This window comes from Pteropus medius, unplaced genomic scaffold (assembly GCF_902729225.1).
Source record: "Pteropus medius unplaced genomic scaffold, Ma_sr-lr_union100, whole genome shotgun sequence".
Taxonomy (NCBI): domain Eukaryota; kingdom Metazoa; phylum Chordata; class Mammalia; order Chiroptera; family Pteropodidae; genus Pteropus; species Pteropus medius.
Window position 1 is genome coordinate 1091279 of NW_024340695.1, and position 18899 is coordinate 1110177.

Sequence of the window (18899 nt, forward strand, 5' to 3'; positions counted from 1 at the left end):
TTAGTATTACAGAGGCAGATTAAGAGTGTGTTTATTTATTATTGGGTAAAGAATATTTTGTCATTGTCAGTAGATTTTCAAACTAGGATAAGCTTAAGTGGAGAATCATCACTTTGATAGCAAGGAAACACCCCATTAACTATGACATGTTGGTTCATGTATGGATCATAAAAGAAACATACTCATCATGAATTTTCCTTTTCTGCAAAAAAATTTTATCTTCCTCTTGTACGAAAATCCTATATTGTCTGGTAAGAGTATTCAATTTATCTTGTAGTTCTTTGTTCTCTAAATTAGTTTTGTGTAGTTTTTCAGCCATCTAGAAAAAAAAAACAAAACAAAGGATTTGATATAGAGGACTTGCTTCACAGTTCCTTTAAGGGGAGTCAGGGTCAGGTAGCAACTCTCTAGGGCACTGAGCACATAGCTTAGCACACAATGACTACCATAAATGTTGAGTGATCTAATTCTATATCAAATATGCAATTTTACACTTTGGGGCCTCTTCTATAAATTATGACAAAAGTGTAGAAAGGTTATAAACACTGATGCAAAACCACAGAGAAATAATTGTTATTGAAATAAGAATTAGGATTAGCAACTGTGATCATTCAGCAAGAACTGTATGTCTTTTTTCCAGGAAGATAAACTACAACGGGGAAATAAACTATAACATCAACAGAAACTCTTGCTCAAAAACTCTTTGGGTATTATGCTTGCTTCTTATTAAACATTTCTATTCAAGAACAACAACAAAAAGAGTACCCATTACTGTCCTGAAGGAGACAAGAACATGGTACTTAGATGTCTCTATCGAATTGCTTCAAATGAGGTAAAAAAATATAGATTTACTATGCATGGTGGGCTCAATAATTCAAAATAAACTTCTGGCTGAGAATCGCCAACCTATCTAGATGAAAACAGAAATTTTAAGTGTTGAAGAAATAATACAGTAATGAAAAATGATTGGACAGGCACAAGAGCCCTGCTAAAGTGAATCCTGCTCCATAAGTTAGGCCCCTCACCAGCCAATTCTCATAACCAATCAGCCCGAAACTCAACTCCTCCCATCAACATGCATACAGCAATCGTGGCTCAGCTCCAGGAGGAGGACTCAAAACCCACACAAGGGATACACCTTGAGGATCTGGTTCAGGTGACCAGGGAAGACTGTGCCACTGGGTCCCACAAGATGCCTAATCTAGTAAGACTGGGAGACTTAGCAGCCCTACCTAATACACAGAAACAAACACAGGGAGGTAGCCAAAATGGGGAGACAAAGAAACATGTCCCACAGGAAAGACAGAACAAAGCTCCAGAAAAAGAACTAAATAAATGGAAACAAGCAATCCATCAGATGCAGATAAGTTCGGATGCTCACCGAACTTATGGGTAGAGTGGATGAACTCAATGAGAACTTTAAGAGAGAGAGAGATAGAAAACATTAAAATGGAAATGGAAAACATAAAAGGGAACCAGTAAGAAATGAATACAATATCTGAGATGAAGAGTCCATTAAAGGGAGTCAACAGAGCGGATGAAGAAGAGGATTGAAACTGGAATTTAGAGGATGGGGTAGCGGAGGACACCCAGTTAGAATACCAATGAGAAAAAAGAATCCAAGAAAATGAGAATAGTTTAAGGAGCCTCTGGGACAACACCAAGTTTAACAACATTCGCATCATAGAGGTTCCAGAAGGAGAAGAGAGAGAGTAAGGAATTGAAAACCTATTTGAATAAATAATGACAGAAAACTTCCCTAACCTGGTAAAGGAATTAGACATACAACCCCTAGAAGCACAGAGTCCCAAACAAGATGAACCCAAACAAGATGAACCAAGACACATCATAATTAAAATGATAAAGGTTAAAGATAAAGAGAGAATCTTAAAAGCAGCAAAAAAAAAAAAAAAAAAAGCAATTAGTTACCTACAAGAGAACTCCCACAAGACTATCAGCCAACTTCTCTACAGAAACTTTGCAGGTCAGAAAGGATTGGCACAAAATATTCTAAGTGAAGAAAAGCAAGGACCTATAACAAAGATTCCTTTACACAACAAAGCTATCTTTTAGAATTGAAGGATGGATAAAGAACTTCCCAGATAAGAATAAGCTTAAAGAATTCCTCACCAACAAGCCAGTATTTCAGGAAATGTTGGAGGGACTTCTTTAAGAAGAAAAAAATATGTACCATAAATACGAATAATAAAATGGCAATAACTATGTATCTATCAACAAGTACTTCAAATGAAAAAGAATTAACTGTTCCACTCAAAAGATAGGGTGGCTGAATGGATAAAAAAGCAAGATCCTTACATATGCTGCCTAAAAGAGACTCACTTCAGATCGAAAGACACACAGACTGAAAGTAAAGGAATAGAAAAAGATATATCATGGAAATGTAAACAAACAAAAAAACCTGGGTAGCAATATTTATATCAGACAAAATAGACTTTAAAACAAAGGCTGTAACATGAGACAAAGAAAGACCCAGTAATCCCACTTCTGGATATTTATCTGAAGAAACCTAAAATACTATCTTGAAGGGACTTGTGCATCTATATGTTCATTGCAGCATTACTTACAATAGCCAAGATATGGAGGCCACCTGGTGTCCATCAATGGATGAATAAATAAAGAGGTGATACACATATACAGTGGAATATTATTCAGCCATTTAAATGAATGAATGAATGAATGAATGAATGAATGAAATATTGCCATCTGCAACAACATGGCTAGACCTAGACAGTATTGTGCTGAGTGGAGTAAGTCAGACAGACAAAGACGAATGCCATATGATTTCACTTACACGTGGAATCTAAAGAACAAAATAAACAAAACAAATAAACTCATAGATACTGACAACACTGAGAACTGCCAGTTGGGTGTGGTGTTGGGAGCATGGCTGAAAAAGGGGAAGGGATTAAGAAGTACAAATTGGTAGTTACAAAATAGTCATGGGGATGTAAAGTATAGCATAAGGAATATAGTCAATGATATTGTAATAACTACGTACGGTGTCAGATGGGTACTAAATTTATGGGGATGATCACTTTGTAAGTTATATAAATGTCTAATCACTGTGTTGCACACATGAAACTAATATAATATTGTATGCCAACTATAATTGAAAAATAAAAAAATATTTTAAAAAAAGAATCAGTGGAGGTCTAGCCCAGAGGGAAGCCATCCTTAATGCTGAGAGCTCACAACCAAAAATAGAAAGAATTTAACTGGTATAAATCATACTTCTGGGAGAGAACTGCCTTTGATGTCCCTGCCTCAGGGCCTGGGTGCAAGCTTCGAGGGGGAGAACAAAACTCCTTGTAACAGAGGGACGAGAATTTGGCTATGGGGTTGTGGCGCATCCTAGAGCAAAAGGGCAAACAAGGAACTGCAGGAGAAAAACAAGATGCCTTTACGCTCTGCAATAAGATTCCTCCCTATGATGACTCAAATTTCCAGCAAAGTGTTTCTTTTAGAAACTAGTGAAAGAAATAAATTTTACACTGTGGTTGACCTGGGGACAAAACAGAGGTAGAGAATGTAGGCAGGGGGTTCCTGACACTACGGGTCCTAGACTATCGTAATTAAATATGTATATATGGATGGGAGGGGGAGGAGATGCCAAGAACATTTCACCTTCAAAGCAAGGGGAAAGGAGAATTTCAGTGATACCTGGTGTGCATGTGTGTGTGTGTGTGTGTGTGTGTGTGTGTGTGTGTGTGTAAATAAGGTCATATTATGTGCACAGTTCTATATTTGTCACTCAATAATATATTATGAACTATTACCTATTTAATTAAGGCCTTTCTGTTAAACTTTAATTGTATTTTCTCTCTAATTGTTTAACTATCATAATAAATGCTTTGTAGAATATCTTGTGAATAAATCTTAGTTTACACTCATGATTATTTACATAACACCTTTCCTGTTTAGAAAAAAAAGTGCAGCTCGCTGCCAGCATTAATTTAATTTTACATAAACACACTCTTTGAAGCTGAAGCAAATCTGACTGGTTTTCAATGTGAAAGAACTTGTCTCTAATCCTAATGTAACAGAAATGTATACATAAATTGGTTCATTAAATGAACCTTTGGCTAACAACTGTTCAAGTACAATGTTAACATCATGCATAAGAATGCTGCGTTTTCCAATATGTGACATTTTCAGCATCAAATATAGAGAATAACTATATTTGTAAATGGAAATACCACTACTGAAAACAGAATGTTAGGACGCGGTTCCATAGTGTAGCAGTTAGCATGTCTGCTTTATACTCAGAAGGTCCTGGGTTCATACCCCAGTGGAGCTACCGTCTATGGTCTATGGCCATGTCTGATGTCTGATCTCAGAAGCTAAGCAGTGTCAGGCCTGGTTAGTACTTGGATGGGAGAACATCTAGGAAGACCAGGTGCTGTAGGCATAACTAATAATAATAAATAATAATAATAATAATAATAAAAACAGAATGTTATAAACAGAATGATGTTATTTGTTCCCATAGACTATCGATACATTAGAGTGATGCAAAAATAATAATAAAAGCGAGATATTTTATGGCAAACTTTGGGGGTAAGGTTAGGACTGTAATCTGCGAGTTATCTCCGGGTAAACCTTGCAGCCACAGGTGCCGTGGCCAAGTATTGTTGGGGCAAATGGGAAATTGGTTAAAATATCATATTCCTTTTAAACTAAGTTCTAATACGTCTAGATAATTCTCCTGCTGGCTAAATTTGACTCAAATATTTCACTAACATTATTAAGTACAATATGGGTTGCTACATTTCACAGCTGCCACACAATAATTTTTCTAATTAACTGACCTGAAAAATGTCCATTAGTCATGAATACTCCTAATGTAAAATAACCATACCCACATGAAAAGTTACCAAAAAAAAATGACTCATCTCCACATGGACAACTTTGTTCTTTTATATATTGAAAGTGCTTTGGGAAGGAATAAAATCTTTATTAATTACTGTGAATGATCGTGATCATTATTAGTTAATGAAAAATCTACTTTAGAAAAATTCCACATTTCTCACATATATTTAAAATATTAATTACAAATAAAATATAATTACAATCTAAAAATCATCATTTATGTTTTCCTACCTCTTTTATCTTCCGCAATAATTCTTCTTTTTCAAAATTTGATGTATCATCCAGTTTTTCCCTGCTACTCTTAAAAAAATGCCTATGAACAAAGGAAGCCAAACATACTAAGACATATTTTCCAGCAAAGCCTCATCTCCCTACGTAACATATTCATTTATATATTCATTAAAATTGACACAAGATTTTACTGTTTTGAACTGATAAATTAATGTTTTGTCATTTTATTCAATCATTTAAGAAGCAATTATTGAACACCTACAATTCACAGGTGTTACAGGTACTAGAGATACAGCACAGGCAAAGTCCCTACTTTCATAAAAATTACACACTAGTGGAGTAGTCAGAATATAAGCAAGTTATCAAAAAAATAAATAAGTCATATATATCAGATAGTGGCAAGTGCTCCAAAGAACACAAAGTAGGATAAAAGATAAAGAAATCCTGAGACCAAGGATGCTACGTTAGACAATGGTGGTTAGGGAAGAACTCTTGGAATGACTTGTGAAAGACCTGAACAATGAGAAGGAGCCAGATATGTGAGGATCTGAGGGAAGAGTTTTTCATGTAGAAGGAACAGCAAATGATGATATCCTGAGGTGGTAACAAGCTTTGTGCATTTTACAAAGAGAGGAATATGAGAAGACTGGCGAGGTAGACAGAGGCTAGATTACATAAGATAGGTACCAATTTGCCTTTATTCTGCAAATGCATTATGCTGGCTATCAATAATAATAAAGAACAAAGATTAAACTATCAATACATCCTGTGGACTTGTAGAGCATGTGAGTTACTCTTAACTGTCTACATATAGAATTTAAACTCATGATTGAGTGATTTTTGTTTTTCCTCAATATTTTGACATCAAAGTGGATACTAAGTTTATAAGTTAAAGATTGTATGGGGTGAAAATTATAGGCTAATTGAAAGGTTAATTGTGTAAATTATTTTAATTTCTTAAATAATTCTTAAAGAATCTTATAAAACAACACTGTTTGATTCTTCAAATCCACCAAGCAAGAACTAGGCTGCCTCTCCCCACCTCCACAGAGAAAATGAACTAAGTGAGAAAATAAAAAGAATACAGAGAATTTTTTTTAATTTGCCAAGCAATAAAGAGGAAAAAGTAAAGTTTTATTAATAAAAATGAGGGTAACCTATATCCTCAATCACTAAATTAATGAAAAGCACTTTTCCTCAGTGAGATTCCACATGAATGAAAACACTTGAAAAGCTGGGATTGGAGAAAAAAATGAGCCATTAAAAATGGAAGATCTACAAATCCCCATTTTCCTCTTGGACATATATTTAAAAGAAGTTAGCTAATAGTGGAGACCGCTTATAAATAAAACTTCATCAGTGTAGCAAGGTTTCTAATCATAACTCCTAGAAATAATTTGAGCTAATCTGTATCTTCTGCTATGATTCTGTGCTTAGTTTTTCTTTAAAACATGTGTAAACTAAATTATTGAATCATTTTCAAAGGAAAAGATTTTCTATTCTGAATTTTAATTGTAGTAACACTTGAATTTTCCTATTAAATCTGGTATTAAGCGCAAAGATTACTGCCTATTTTATGGACTGACGATGCTGGTATTATGCAATTACTGATTTGGAAGATGTCATTTTAATCATAATACATTCAAACCGTTGAATGTAGAAACGAGCCATATTATGACAGGATGCCACATGTGATGTTAACTTGCCTTTTGTGGAATCTGCTCGATTCACAATTTGTCTTTTAAACTGTCAGGGAACCCTCGGGGTAGGCCCAGAAGCTATATTTATTTGTATTACAAGACCCCACCTTCTTGTCTAGAGGTGAGCCAAACAGCTTCTGATGGGAAATCTGGGAATTCTCCTAAGAGAGAGACTGTTGGTCAATCTCTAAAGATAGATAGATCTGTGGCAGGCAAATTCAAGAGGGTTTATAATGGCCATGCTTAGCCATGGGCTCACCAAGAAAAGAACACAAAATGTAGATAAAAAGAGAAGAATAAAACACCTTTGCAAAAGAAAACAGAGACTATGGGTCTTGGGATGGACCAGAAGATTTCCTTAGGTTTCTGGTTCTAATCCTACAGGTAAAAGTTTTTTCCCGAGGCTTTCCTATGTTTTCTCAATAAGTTTTGCAAGTCCCCCTTAACTAAGAACAACTGTAACATGAGTAGGTGAGTTTGTAGCCTGTGACATGTCTCACTAATGCCTTCCCCAGGGGCATAATCATGTGCAGGGGCATAATCATGTGCAGGGGGTCAGGAACCCAGGGGCATAATCATGTGCAGGGGGTCAGGAACCCAAGTGAGGATAATACATTCCAAAGAGTCCCTTCCTTTTCCTAAGCTGATTGCATCATCTCCAATATTTTCCCTTAATCATCTGAAAGACTAGTTAATTTCAAAATGAAGAGGTGCTTCTATAAAGTTGACAATCACACGTTTTAGTAAACTAGAAGATTATAATTTTCATCTAAAAATCTTTTAAATGAAAGGAACATGACATCTAGAAATGTTTCAGTAAAAATAAGGTAGCACACTTACTTTTTGTCCTTCAGGATATTACAGGAGTTCTTTATATCTTCGATCTGTTTTTCCCATCGTCTTATTGATGCCTGTAGTCGTGCTATCTCTAAATTGTGATCACTAAGAACCTATTGAAAATTTTACAAAATTATGGCATTCAATCATCATCAAATGATTCATGACAGCAGTTCAATTCACTAAATATTCATGCATCACCCACTCAACTTTTACACTGGAAGTGTCCTTTAGTTAAAATAAAAGCCATCATTATAACTGTTTCTTCAAAACACAAATTTGGATAAAAATAATTCTGAAATTATCAGGAAAAAAAAATTGAGAAGGAAGAACAATCAAATATAATAGCGAGGATGTGAAAACTCTAAGAACAACTTTCAAGACATAAATTCGTTTTGACTATCATTTAAAAAAATAAACAAATCTATATTTTCATACTCACCTTCAAAATATTATTCCAGGATACTAGAAATGACCATTATAAAAAAAGTCACAACAAATTAAGTCTTTTACTTTAATGAATAGCTATGTTCATGCTGAAAAGAATTTTTCTTTCTTAAGTCTTAATCAGAAGTTCGGAAATGAAAGATTGGATACTGTGAAAATATGTTAGCATGATTTTTAAAAATCAACATGGATGAAGAAAATTCATAGTGAAATAGATATTTTTTCAATGCAGGAAGCAAACTTATGAAAGCTTTGGGTCTGCATTTTGGCTCGTGAGGGAAAATGAAACTGGTCTAATTCCCCCTCCCTCTGGCAGAGAGTTACCATGGACAGATTATTTAATGCCATTGAACCCTGCACATCAACATGGGGGCAGAGAAACATCTGCGGGGAGCATAGAGGTTCTCTCCACCATGCCAGGTGAGACAGGTGAGTGATAGCTCTCCCCAAACTATTTCTTTCTCTAAAGCACCCATGTGACTGAATTTCTCGGCCATAATTAGCTACGGAGTAACAGGGGTCTAAAATCCTAGAACTCCCATGAAAAATTAGCAGAATGTCTAAAGGACTCTGGCCAGTCATCAGGATTAGTGACTAATGGCTGAAGGCTGTTGACTCTGACGTCAGTTACTGCTAGCCTTCAGTCCTGCCTGCCCTGGACATGTAGGCCACTTTGAGAACCACACACTATTATTTTTTTCTGCCAACATGACATCAGCTTGACCTGGCTGCAGAGTTTTCTAAACTAAAGTTACCATATGAAGATTAATCTGAAATTCCCTATTGTCTCAGTCCACAGCCAAAATATTTTCTAATCTCAGGCAATAACAACAACAGACTTCGCCAATTACAAAGCACTCAGCTAAAAGCCTTACAGGCATTACCTCTTTTGACCTCCACGAAAGCCCTTTGAAGAAGGCAATAATGTTACCACATTTTATAGGAGAGAAAACTGGTAGAGCCAATATTTGAACCCAGGTCTCTGTGACACTCAAGCTTCTGCTTTAAACGCTATTCTCACTGGTAAAATGGGGTGGGAATTAACTAGGCCTGGGTGCTGCAGGCTAGATTGGGGGAGATGGAAAATGACACCTTCAGGCCTTGTCTCATTTGGCTTTAGGGATCTTTGGAATACAGGTTAAGGAACATGTACTTCATTTTCCCAAGCTAGGTCTGGAAGAGGGCACTTGGCTTATGATTGATAAGGCACAAACTGGAGATACGAACTTGGACACCCACATAAAATCTATTTTACAACCCCTGTGTTCTCCTTTGAGCCCAGCCTGACACATGCTTCCTTACCATGTCAGTATTTAAAGAAACAGATAATGATCTTTTTAAATGCACATATTTGATGGAAAGTTTTGATTTTATTAATGTTTTGTAATTGGATGTCATAACCGATATAGTCTAACTAAGATGATCAGAACCACCCTATAAAAAGTATAATGAAATTAGCTGAGTATTCTGATAAGAAGTGTGATGCTTCACTATCACTGCTGCCCCATATAATTTTACATGTATTTCTCAATACAGATAGAAGAAATAAAGACTCAGTAATTCAACTAATTGAGATAGAAGATTAACTGGCCTTTCCATTTTAACTAACATAGAAGTGCCATTAACATTAACTTCCTTGATTATAATCACCTCCATAAGCTTCGGTTTTCTTGAAGAGTTATGAAGTATTTTTGAATTCAAATTGACAAATAGTCTCCTTTCCATATTAATCTCCTTCTACCTAATATAAATGGAGAGCCTAAATTCTATTTTATTATCACACATTCAAAATTAAGGAATCTTTTCGTGGTTATTCATTTCGTTATGTAAAATAAAGCAATATCAAAGAAATGTTCTGTGCATTATATGGTTCTATATGCATTGGTTTGTTCTCTGTGCATCTTTTAAAAATCATCTTTTATAGTATTTTGACCCATCAAATGCAATTTGCACCTGAGGCATGCAAAGCTTCCTTCTTTCTACCATACTCCTAAAGAAGAAAATGTGATTGCACTATAACGCTTTACATAAAGTATCAGAAAATGTTAACATGCCAGAAATATTTTTCCAGAATAGCATGAAGATGAATTAAAATCAATTCCTTTTTTTAAAAAACATCCACTATCAGTTATGTTTAAGGTAGTATATATTGAGGTGCCTGGGTCAGGCTTAAAAAACATAGTTTATTCTTTCTTACCACTGTGCTGGTAGTGACTGTTTCTTTAATTTTTGTCACTTCGTGACTTAATTTATCCAATTCTTTCTTCTTTTGACGAGTGTCCTGTCTCTTAAGCTTACAGAGATTTTTATATTCATTAATCTGTAGTGACAAACATTACAAACCAATCAAAAAACATGAGGACAACAAAATTTAAAAAATATTTTTATATTTTGTCGACCTAATTCAAATTCAATCTAAGCACGCTATATTTAATCTAAATACATCAAAAATAAAAAATAAATAAATCTGGGTTTGCCTGTTTTATAGAATCACAGAAAAATTAGTGAACCACAAGGAACATTATAAAATGTTATAAAAGCAAATTTATAAGGGCAACAAAACAATGATCATTAATAGCAAATTATAAAAACAATAGCCATTGTAGTAATTTACTAGTAAAGCACCATAGCAGTAGTTACCAGATTTATAGTGTGCTACACAGATTAGGAGAGTCAAAGGAAGGAATGAAACCTAATTCCACATTATTTAATGGGAAATAAGACAGACCAAGGTCAGAGTAAATAAAATATTGACGATAGGGCTGCTTACAATCCTGGACAACTTCTTACCATTTTACCAAGATCAAACATTCAGATCACTTGTCAGAACCTAATGGAGTAAGTCACTTGCTTATCAAACACATCAATGAATTTGTCTGGCAAAATGAATTATCAAGAAAAGGTAACTGACAGAGTAGCAAGGTCTGAAAAAGCATATTCAACTGTATATTAAAGAGTTATAAAAACATATGTTTGAGTGGCTTTCTATCAAAACCACCAACCTAGTCACCCAAAGTGGCTACACTGAATGAATGTGATCATAATCAATGATCTCTGCACCAGAGCACAATTGAATAAAACTTTGTGATTAATAATTTTGCTGAAAATTGGAATTCTGTGTTCATGCTTTGGCCTAAGCCTTCTCCCAAGGTCTTGCAACTATAGAAATGGTATTAGCAAAAAGCATTTTGTTTTGTATTAGGGGAGATCTCAAGGGTTTGAAGACTTTCTAATACTTGTAATAGTTTTTCCTCTCTCTTAGGAAGTAAAGAGAATTAACAGGCTGTTACCACAGCCTATCGTGCCTTTAACGAACATTGGTGGTTTACGTCTTCATATCCACTTCAGTTCGTCTAGCCCACTGGCACACGACATTCCTTTAGGATCCATTACTGTTCCCAAGATGGGTGATGTCTTAACCTGGCTGGATCAGACACAGCAAGAAGACTTATGGTCTTTAGTTAAGACAAGTTTTCCTCTTTTTACTTGAATAAGGAAGCATAGAGTCCAGTTGTCATTATTGGCAGCCGCCTTGTGACCATGAGGAAAATCAAGCTTCAGAAAAAGGAAGAGAGGAAGGATGAGCCACTGCATTAACTTGTCCTGAACACTGCCCTACATCAGGAATTCCTACTGGTGCACTTTCCCAGGAAGGTAAACCAAGGGTAAACAAACTACTACCTGTGGGCCAAATCCAGCCACCACTTGTTTTTGTAAAACTGCTCTCATTCATTTAAGTATTATTTATGGCTACTGTCATGCTAAAATGTCAGAGCTGAGTAGTTGTGACAGAGACCCTATGGACCACAAAGCCTTAAATCTTTACAATCTGGCCCCTTTCAGAAAAAGTCTGTGGACCCTGAGATAGACTATTTACACATGGAGGAACCTATTATGTTTGCAAATTCCCTGTTTTAAGCCCTTCTGGGCTTCCTTTCTTGCATTTTAACATTTATATTAAAAAAATAAAAAAGAGGAAAAAACTTCCCCATAGGACTTAAAATGAAGTTAGAAACTCATTCATTCAATGAATCAATATTATAGAGTGCCCACCGTGTGTGAGGTACGCCAGGCACTGTCCCTGGTGCTGGGACACAGCCATGAAGAACACAGACAGAAGCCCTGGCCTGCGGAGCCTTCCTTCTGGTGGGCAAAGTGCAGATCCAGTGCCACTGCTGACTGACCATATAGGTCCCAGGGGAAGTAAGGACAAAGGACAGGCTCTACACTCCTCGCCCCACCCCCAGCTGTGCCCACACAGACATACCCCACTTTGGACCCCCATAACGTAAGTGAGCTGCTCCAGCTTAGGGGTCTGGATTGCGCAGAGAGAATGGAGTCATGCATTCAGGAGAGGGCCGGAGACAGTGGGGCGATCTGAGTACTGCTCAGCCTCGTTGTCAAAAGGGCATGAAAACAACAAAATGCCTTTTGGCTCTTGTTCTGAAATTTCCATTTCTTTGTGATAACAGTGAAACCAAGTGAAGTCTTGCCCAGTGATGTGTGTCCCTCTCTGTTTTTGAGACATACATTTCAACTGATTCCAGCACTGCAGCTGGCTTCAACCCCCCTTCATCCAGCCCCTCTGGGGAGCTGGGCTTTTACAAATTCAGTTTAGTGGCTACAGATGGCCCAAGGAACAACTGTTCAGCTGCTTTACAAAGCACCTGTTCCAAGGCTGAGCTATCTATATTCAAGAAAAATAATAGTTTTAGTGTAGAACTATTCCAGAAGATGTAGGTGCTTCGAAGGATAAAGTAGCTTAGACCTGATTGGAATTTTTTAATAGCTCAAGTCTTATCAAGGAATCAATCACCATAAGAACCAAATGTTGGCCACTGCCTGATTGTATTCCTCTAAATTTTTAATGAAGACTCAAGAAAAGCAATTTAATAGAAGTTTGTTTGTTTGTTTGTTTTTAAATATAGCAGTGTTGTGAGCTCAAGTTCAATTTCCTGCATTTATAAACTGAGGTTATGGCAACTCCCATCATGGATAAGACATCAGGAGCTCAACAGCAATTTTCATCATGAGGTAGGCCTCCACTACAGAGGGAGAAAGAAGACTGATACGGGGCACCGCTAATATGGAGACAGCCCTGCCTCTCCTGGGGCAACCAGAAGCAGAACAAAGAAGAACCCATGGTAAACTATTCTGATGGTGAATTTTAATTAATATAGCCTAGCAGACAGCAAGATGCAGTCATTATTCCCTCTACCCCCGCTCACAAAATTGGTGGCCTCAAGAGATTCTGTTCTCTTAGGGCCTTTGGCTCTGCCCTGCCCCTCTACTGGCTGCTTCTCTGAGATTCATTCAGCAGGAGCAGCAAGCTGTGGCAGGGCTGAACTTCCTGGTCCTGTCCAGAGACACATGGCCTCAGAACTGTTGCAGGCAACCAGATAACATGGAGGCAAATTCCTTGTCCCTGTAAGGTTGCATATGAACAAGGGGATGCCTAATGTTACAAATCTTGTCACTCATATTCTTTCTCATGAACTGAGATGCTGCTGTACAATCAAATGTCTTCCCAAAGACTCCAGTGTCCTTGAGTCTCTACTTTATTCCCATCTCAGTGTTCACAGAAGATACCATGGCCTTGAGGATAAGTAAATAATTTCCCATTTCCTGTCCAAGATTCTGTGCTATTCTGTATTATAAAAAATAAATCGTGCCACTTACCTCTTCATTCAACTTTTGTTTTCTTTTCAAATATTCTTCTCTTTCTTTTTCTATTTGCTTCTCTATATCTTGAACACATTTTTCTTGCAATCTTATTTCTTCTCTCTCCCTATTTATTTTGGTATAAGTCTCATTGATGTAAATAGTGGTACTGGCTTTTTCTTCCATTGTGTGGTTCAGTGACAGGACAATCTTTTCATGCTGCTTCACCAGCTCTTCTTGCTCTTCACTAGGAGAAAAAAAAATTATTCATTGCATGAAAAGTATGGCTTTTAAGAAAGGAATTTGAAGTTTGGTGAGATGAACCACCACAAAGAGGGAAATCGTAAAGGATTCTGATTTTAGAGTTGTATTTATATTAGTGATTGCCTAAACTTGATTGAGATGAGGACACAAGACAAGTGTCAACCTTGTCACTGTTTACCACTGTAAAAATGTCATGTGGTCCAGCCTCACTCCCCTCTCCCCGCTATATACCGAGTAGTAACTATGAGATATTTTGGTTTAAAGAATACAATGATTCAAAAACACTTTTGAACTGGTAAATGAAATCTGGGCAGACGAATGGTTTGATACATAGCATTGCCATATCTATCTTATCATCCAGAGATATACAGGTAAGCCAAAGAAAGGTAAACATCCCACCACCCTTCCAGCCATCTTTTGATGCCATCACTCAGCAGGGAGGGCCCAGGAGAAAGCTAGCCTTCCTCTGATGGACAAGAGTTAGGGGAGGAGAGCACCAGGTTCATCTTCACTGTTCAGAGGATACTTGAAACTTAATTTGAACCCTCTTAGGTTCTCTCATCTGCAGCCAAATCTGAGTTTAAGAGGGGACATTAATGTCACACATCAATTGGTTACATCTACTGGAGGAAGATCTTAAGACTGCAAGAAACATCTACCTTGGGGCTAACAATAAAAGATTTGGAGGAGGGATAGTTGGTACCAGTTTCTTTTTTAAAAAGCTCCTGCAATATAAATTTCTTTTTCCTTTTCCTAGTCCCCAGTACTAAAGATGTTAGTTCGGGAGACTGTGTGCAAAGGTTCAGGAAAATAGAAACAGGTTGTTGGTAAGTTCAATTTCCAGAAGTCAAATCCACCACAGAAATGCAATAAAAAGAAGCCTAGGCCAGATAATGGGTCATTTATCTGACCCATTTATCTTCCTCTATTTGTTAATAGAGGAAGCCTTCTAAGAATGAATCAACCTAAAGATTGAGTAGCCTCAGGGAGGCGAAGTGAAACAAAACTTGTCAAATCAAAAACCCAAATTATGTATACTGGGATGGGTTGAGAAGATAGCACACAGCAACCTAATGCGGAACCTAAGGAAATTACACTCGAAAGCTTTCTTGTATTCAGTTTTTGAAGACTGTCAAGAGAGGACCACCTGTCAGAGTGTAGGCACCTTGACATGCAGCTTTTTTTAAAAATGGGTGCAACAAGTGATTATAGCTTGATGAAGCTAGCTTATCAAGCAACCCACCTTATGTCTGTGATTTGCCTTTCTATAAAGATTTCTCTAGATCAGTGATTCTCAAAGTGTGGTCAGGACCTACCAGCAGCATCAGCATCACCTGGGATCTTTTTAGAAATGCAAGTTCTCACCCTCACCTATAGACCTACCAAATCTGATAATTTAACCAAGGGTGTCCCTGATAATTTGTTTTCACAATCTCTCCAGGTGATTATGATGCACAATGAAGTTTGAGAATCACTGGTCTGTAAGGATGTGATGATATGGCCATCTAAAATGAATATTCCAGTCTTGGTACATCTTATTTGTTTAGAAATTGATAGTCTAATTTAAATTGCAGTCTCTGGTGATTGCAGCTAGCATGCACCACGTACAAATCTGCATTGTGAATCCCCAACAGGGGTTAGAGTATGCACTATTTCTCAAACTTATGTGATGATGAACTTTCTTTTTCATGGACATCTCTCAGAACAGGTGTTCCGAGAGCCTACTTCAGGAAAGGTGTCCCTGGACTCTGATGTCTCCATCTAATTCCTCGTGCTGGATTGCTTCAGGAATTTTACAGGTCTCCTGGCTGCAGTGGTTGAAAATTTTCTGCTCTCCTTCTCAGCTCTCTATAGCCATCACACACCCCTCATCAGCCCAGGTCACCTTCTACAAGTGATCTTCATCTCTTAACTTGCCCTGCACTAGTTAGGCCAGATGGCAAACCCCTTAGGACAATTTTCTCACTCCACCCCCAGACCCCAATTCCCTCAGGTATTGAATAAAAAAAGAGTACTTACCCCAGAGATTCATTAATTTCATTCAGATCTAGTATTGTCTTCTTCAGAAGCTCAATTTCATTATTCATCCTTGTAATTTTCATTTGTAATTGATTTATCTCAAAAAGATTTAATCTGCGAGCATCTCTGACACATTCTTAAAAGTAAGCGGAAATGTTGTTACTAAATTATTTGAGAAACAACACAATCGTAGATACTGATTTTTCAAATCACGAACAAATTGTCTTTCTTTGAAAAATTCGTTTAATTATATTCCTGTATCAGACACCTCTTACCCCTTTAAACCCTTGTGACCTTATCTATCAATTATTTCCCTTATTTCAGCTTCTGCTATGGTGACCAGCTTTTTATGGGCTCTGAGCAACTTCAGACTGGAACCGTGTGACAGCACCTGATTCCTGTCTTTTCTATTCACTTCTCACCTCCTGCCTAGGACTTCTCTGTTTCCTCTACCATGGGAATTCCTTAGACACCCACACCCATGCATGTATAACCCAAAGTGGGGGAGGTGGGGAAACCCTTGAACCAATGATAGGCAGAAGCCGGTGCCTGGATAGTCCTGAGAAGAGGTAACTCTGTCTTGGGGGCATGTTCTCATACTTCATTAGTTGCATTTGGCGGCAGTCCTATTGCACCCCATATTGGCTCTGCCTTCTCCCTGCTTTGGTCTCCTTATTCCACCTCCCTCTTTATACTCCCTAATAAAATTATACTCCGTAATAAAATTAACCGTGCAAAAGCCATCGCCTTCGGTTCTGCTTTCTGAGGAACCCAGTGTGTTAAAGAACTAATTATTCATCTATAAATAACAAATCAGTGTAATCACATAAGACTTCAGAGGAGTACTTCAGTACATGATAGATAGATGGGAAAAATACACTGATTTTTGAACGTTGCTGTTTATAAAAGTACTGGATGACCCATTTCTACACATCAAATTTCCTAGAAATGAACTGGTACCTTCCCAGAGAGAACTGGGTTACTTTTTTAGGCTACTAGTTAAATTGCTCATTGTCGAAGGGCTTCTTGAACTATCTGTCTCAAAAATGTATATATATCATTTGGGGATCTTGCTAAAATAGAGATTCTAATATAGTAGGTATAAGATGAGCCTAGAGATTCCGCATTTTGTAACAAGCTTTCAGGTGATGCTGATGATTCAAGAACCATATTTTGAGTAGCAAAGCTTTATTCATAAGGCCAATTAAATTTACTTGGTTAAGTATTCCACGTGTATCAAGGATTTTATAAGCTCATATGTAATGTTTTTCCTTCTAAAATATTTATCCTTTTTTAAAATAAAATTTATTGGCGTGACATTGGTTAATAAAATTATATAGGTTTCAAGTATACAATTCAATAATACCTCATCTGTATATTACACGGTGGGTTCATCACCCAAAGTCAAATCTCCTTCTGTCACCATATATTTGACCCCCTTTACCCTTATCTACCTCCTCCCCTTCCTCCTTTCCCTCTGGTAACCACTAAACTGTTGTCTGTGTCTCTGAGTTTTTGTTTGTCTTGTTCGTTTGTTGATTTCAGTTTTTTTTATTACACATATAAGTGAAATTATATGGTTCTCAACTTTTTCTGTCTGACTTATTTAGCTTAGCATGTTGTCGCAAGTGGCAGCATTTCATCTTTTCCTATGGCTGAGTCATATACCATTGTACGTATGTACCACATCTTCTTTATCCAATCATCTATTGAAGGACACTTTGGTTGTTTCCATATCTTGGCCACCGTGAATAATGCTGCAATGAACAGTAAGGTGCATATATCTTTATAGATAAATATTTTAAAATTTTCTGGGTAGATACCCAGAAGAGAGATTGTTGGTCACATGGTAATTTTTTGAGGAACTGCTATACTGTTTTCCATAGTATTTGCATTCCCACCAGCAGTGCGCGAGAGTTCCTTTTCCTCCATAACCTCTCCAACACTTGTTATTACTTGTCCTATTGATGATAGCCTTTCTAACAGGTGTGAAGTGGTATCTCATTGTGGTTTTGATTTGCTAAAATATTTTCCCTGGCTATAAAAGTAACCCAACATAGAAAATAAAAAACCAAAGAGAATGAAACAAAAACACTCTTAATTCTACCTTTGGCACACAGATTTCTTCTAAGTGTTATTTTCTCTCTGCATAGTTTGTTGTATTTTCCCTGCCTAACTAGACTCACACCATGCATATTGTTTTAAAACTGACTGCATCACTGAGGGTCTACTTAGGTCATAGAAATTTTATAGGAAACTGATAGGGAAATTTTAATATAAAGAATTATTAACTATTACAGAGGGTGAGAGTGACGAAGGAATGAATAGTAAGAAGTAAAGAGAACTCTAAAGAATTCAGGAATAGCCGGCATAAGGAGCAGCCACTATTCCTAGGGCTGAGACAGAGTGCCCTTGAGGAAGCAGCATCTGCACACCTGAGATCGAGACCTCGTTAGAGGAGGCTGTGGCTCACTGGATGGTAAAGAAGTTTGTGAAATGCTGGGCTGGCAAACTTGCTGGAAATCTGGCTTCTGGGGTGTTGGGAAACCAGTCCAAAAGAGGTGCCATACTTTAGAACTCACTGCAAAACCACCCAAGAGTACTGGGGAAGCTGTTCATGGGGAGGTGCCTCACTGATAGCAATCTACCATGAAGTTGCCCAATGGCTACTCGAGAAAGCTACTAGGCACTTCAGACACCTGCATGCTGCAGGACCCTGGCATGGAGAAGCTGCATGCCCTGCAAGAGTCTGCCAAGCTGAGCACCCTGGAACCAGGAAGAGAGCCTCTTCTTCCTCCAATCCCCCTCTAGTGCTCTCTACTAACAAAGCTTAACATTGTGCCAGCTGAA

General features: G+C 37.3%; 1 protein-coding gene across 1 annotated transcript in view; it reads right to left on the minus strand.

Annotated features, from left to right (window-relative positions):
- The window catches only part of CCDC175 (coiled-coil domain containing 175), a 46442-nt gene that overhangs the window by 20878 nt on the left and 6665 nt on the right, over window positions 1–18899 (minus strand). The window contains exons 4-9 of the mRNA XM_039864161.1: window positions 16050–16185; window positions 13785–14013; window positions 10303–10425; window positions 7662–7771; window positions 5122–5203; window positions 183–319 (exon numbers count right to left, since the gene is read on the minus strand). Coding sequence (XP_039720095.1) covers window positions 183–319; window positions 5122–5203; window positions 7662–7771; window positions 10303–10425; window positions 13785–14013; window positions 16050–16185 — 817 coding nt within the window. The remainder of the gene's footprint in view (window positions 1–182; window positions 320–5121; window positions 5204–7661; window positions 7772–10302; window positions 10426–13784; window positions 14014–16049; window positions 16186–18899) is intronic.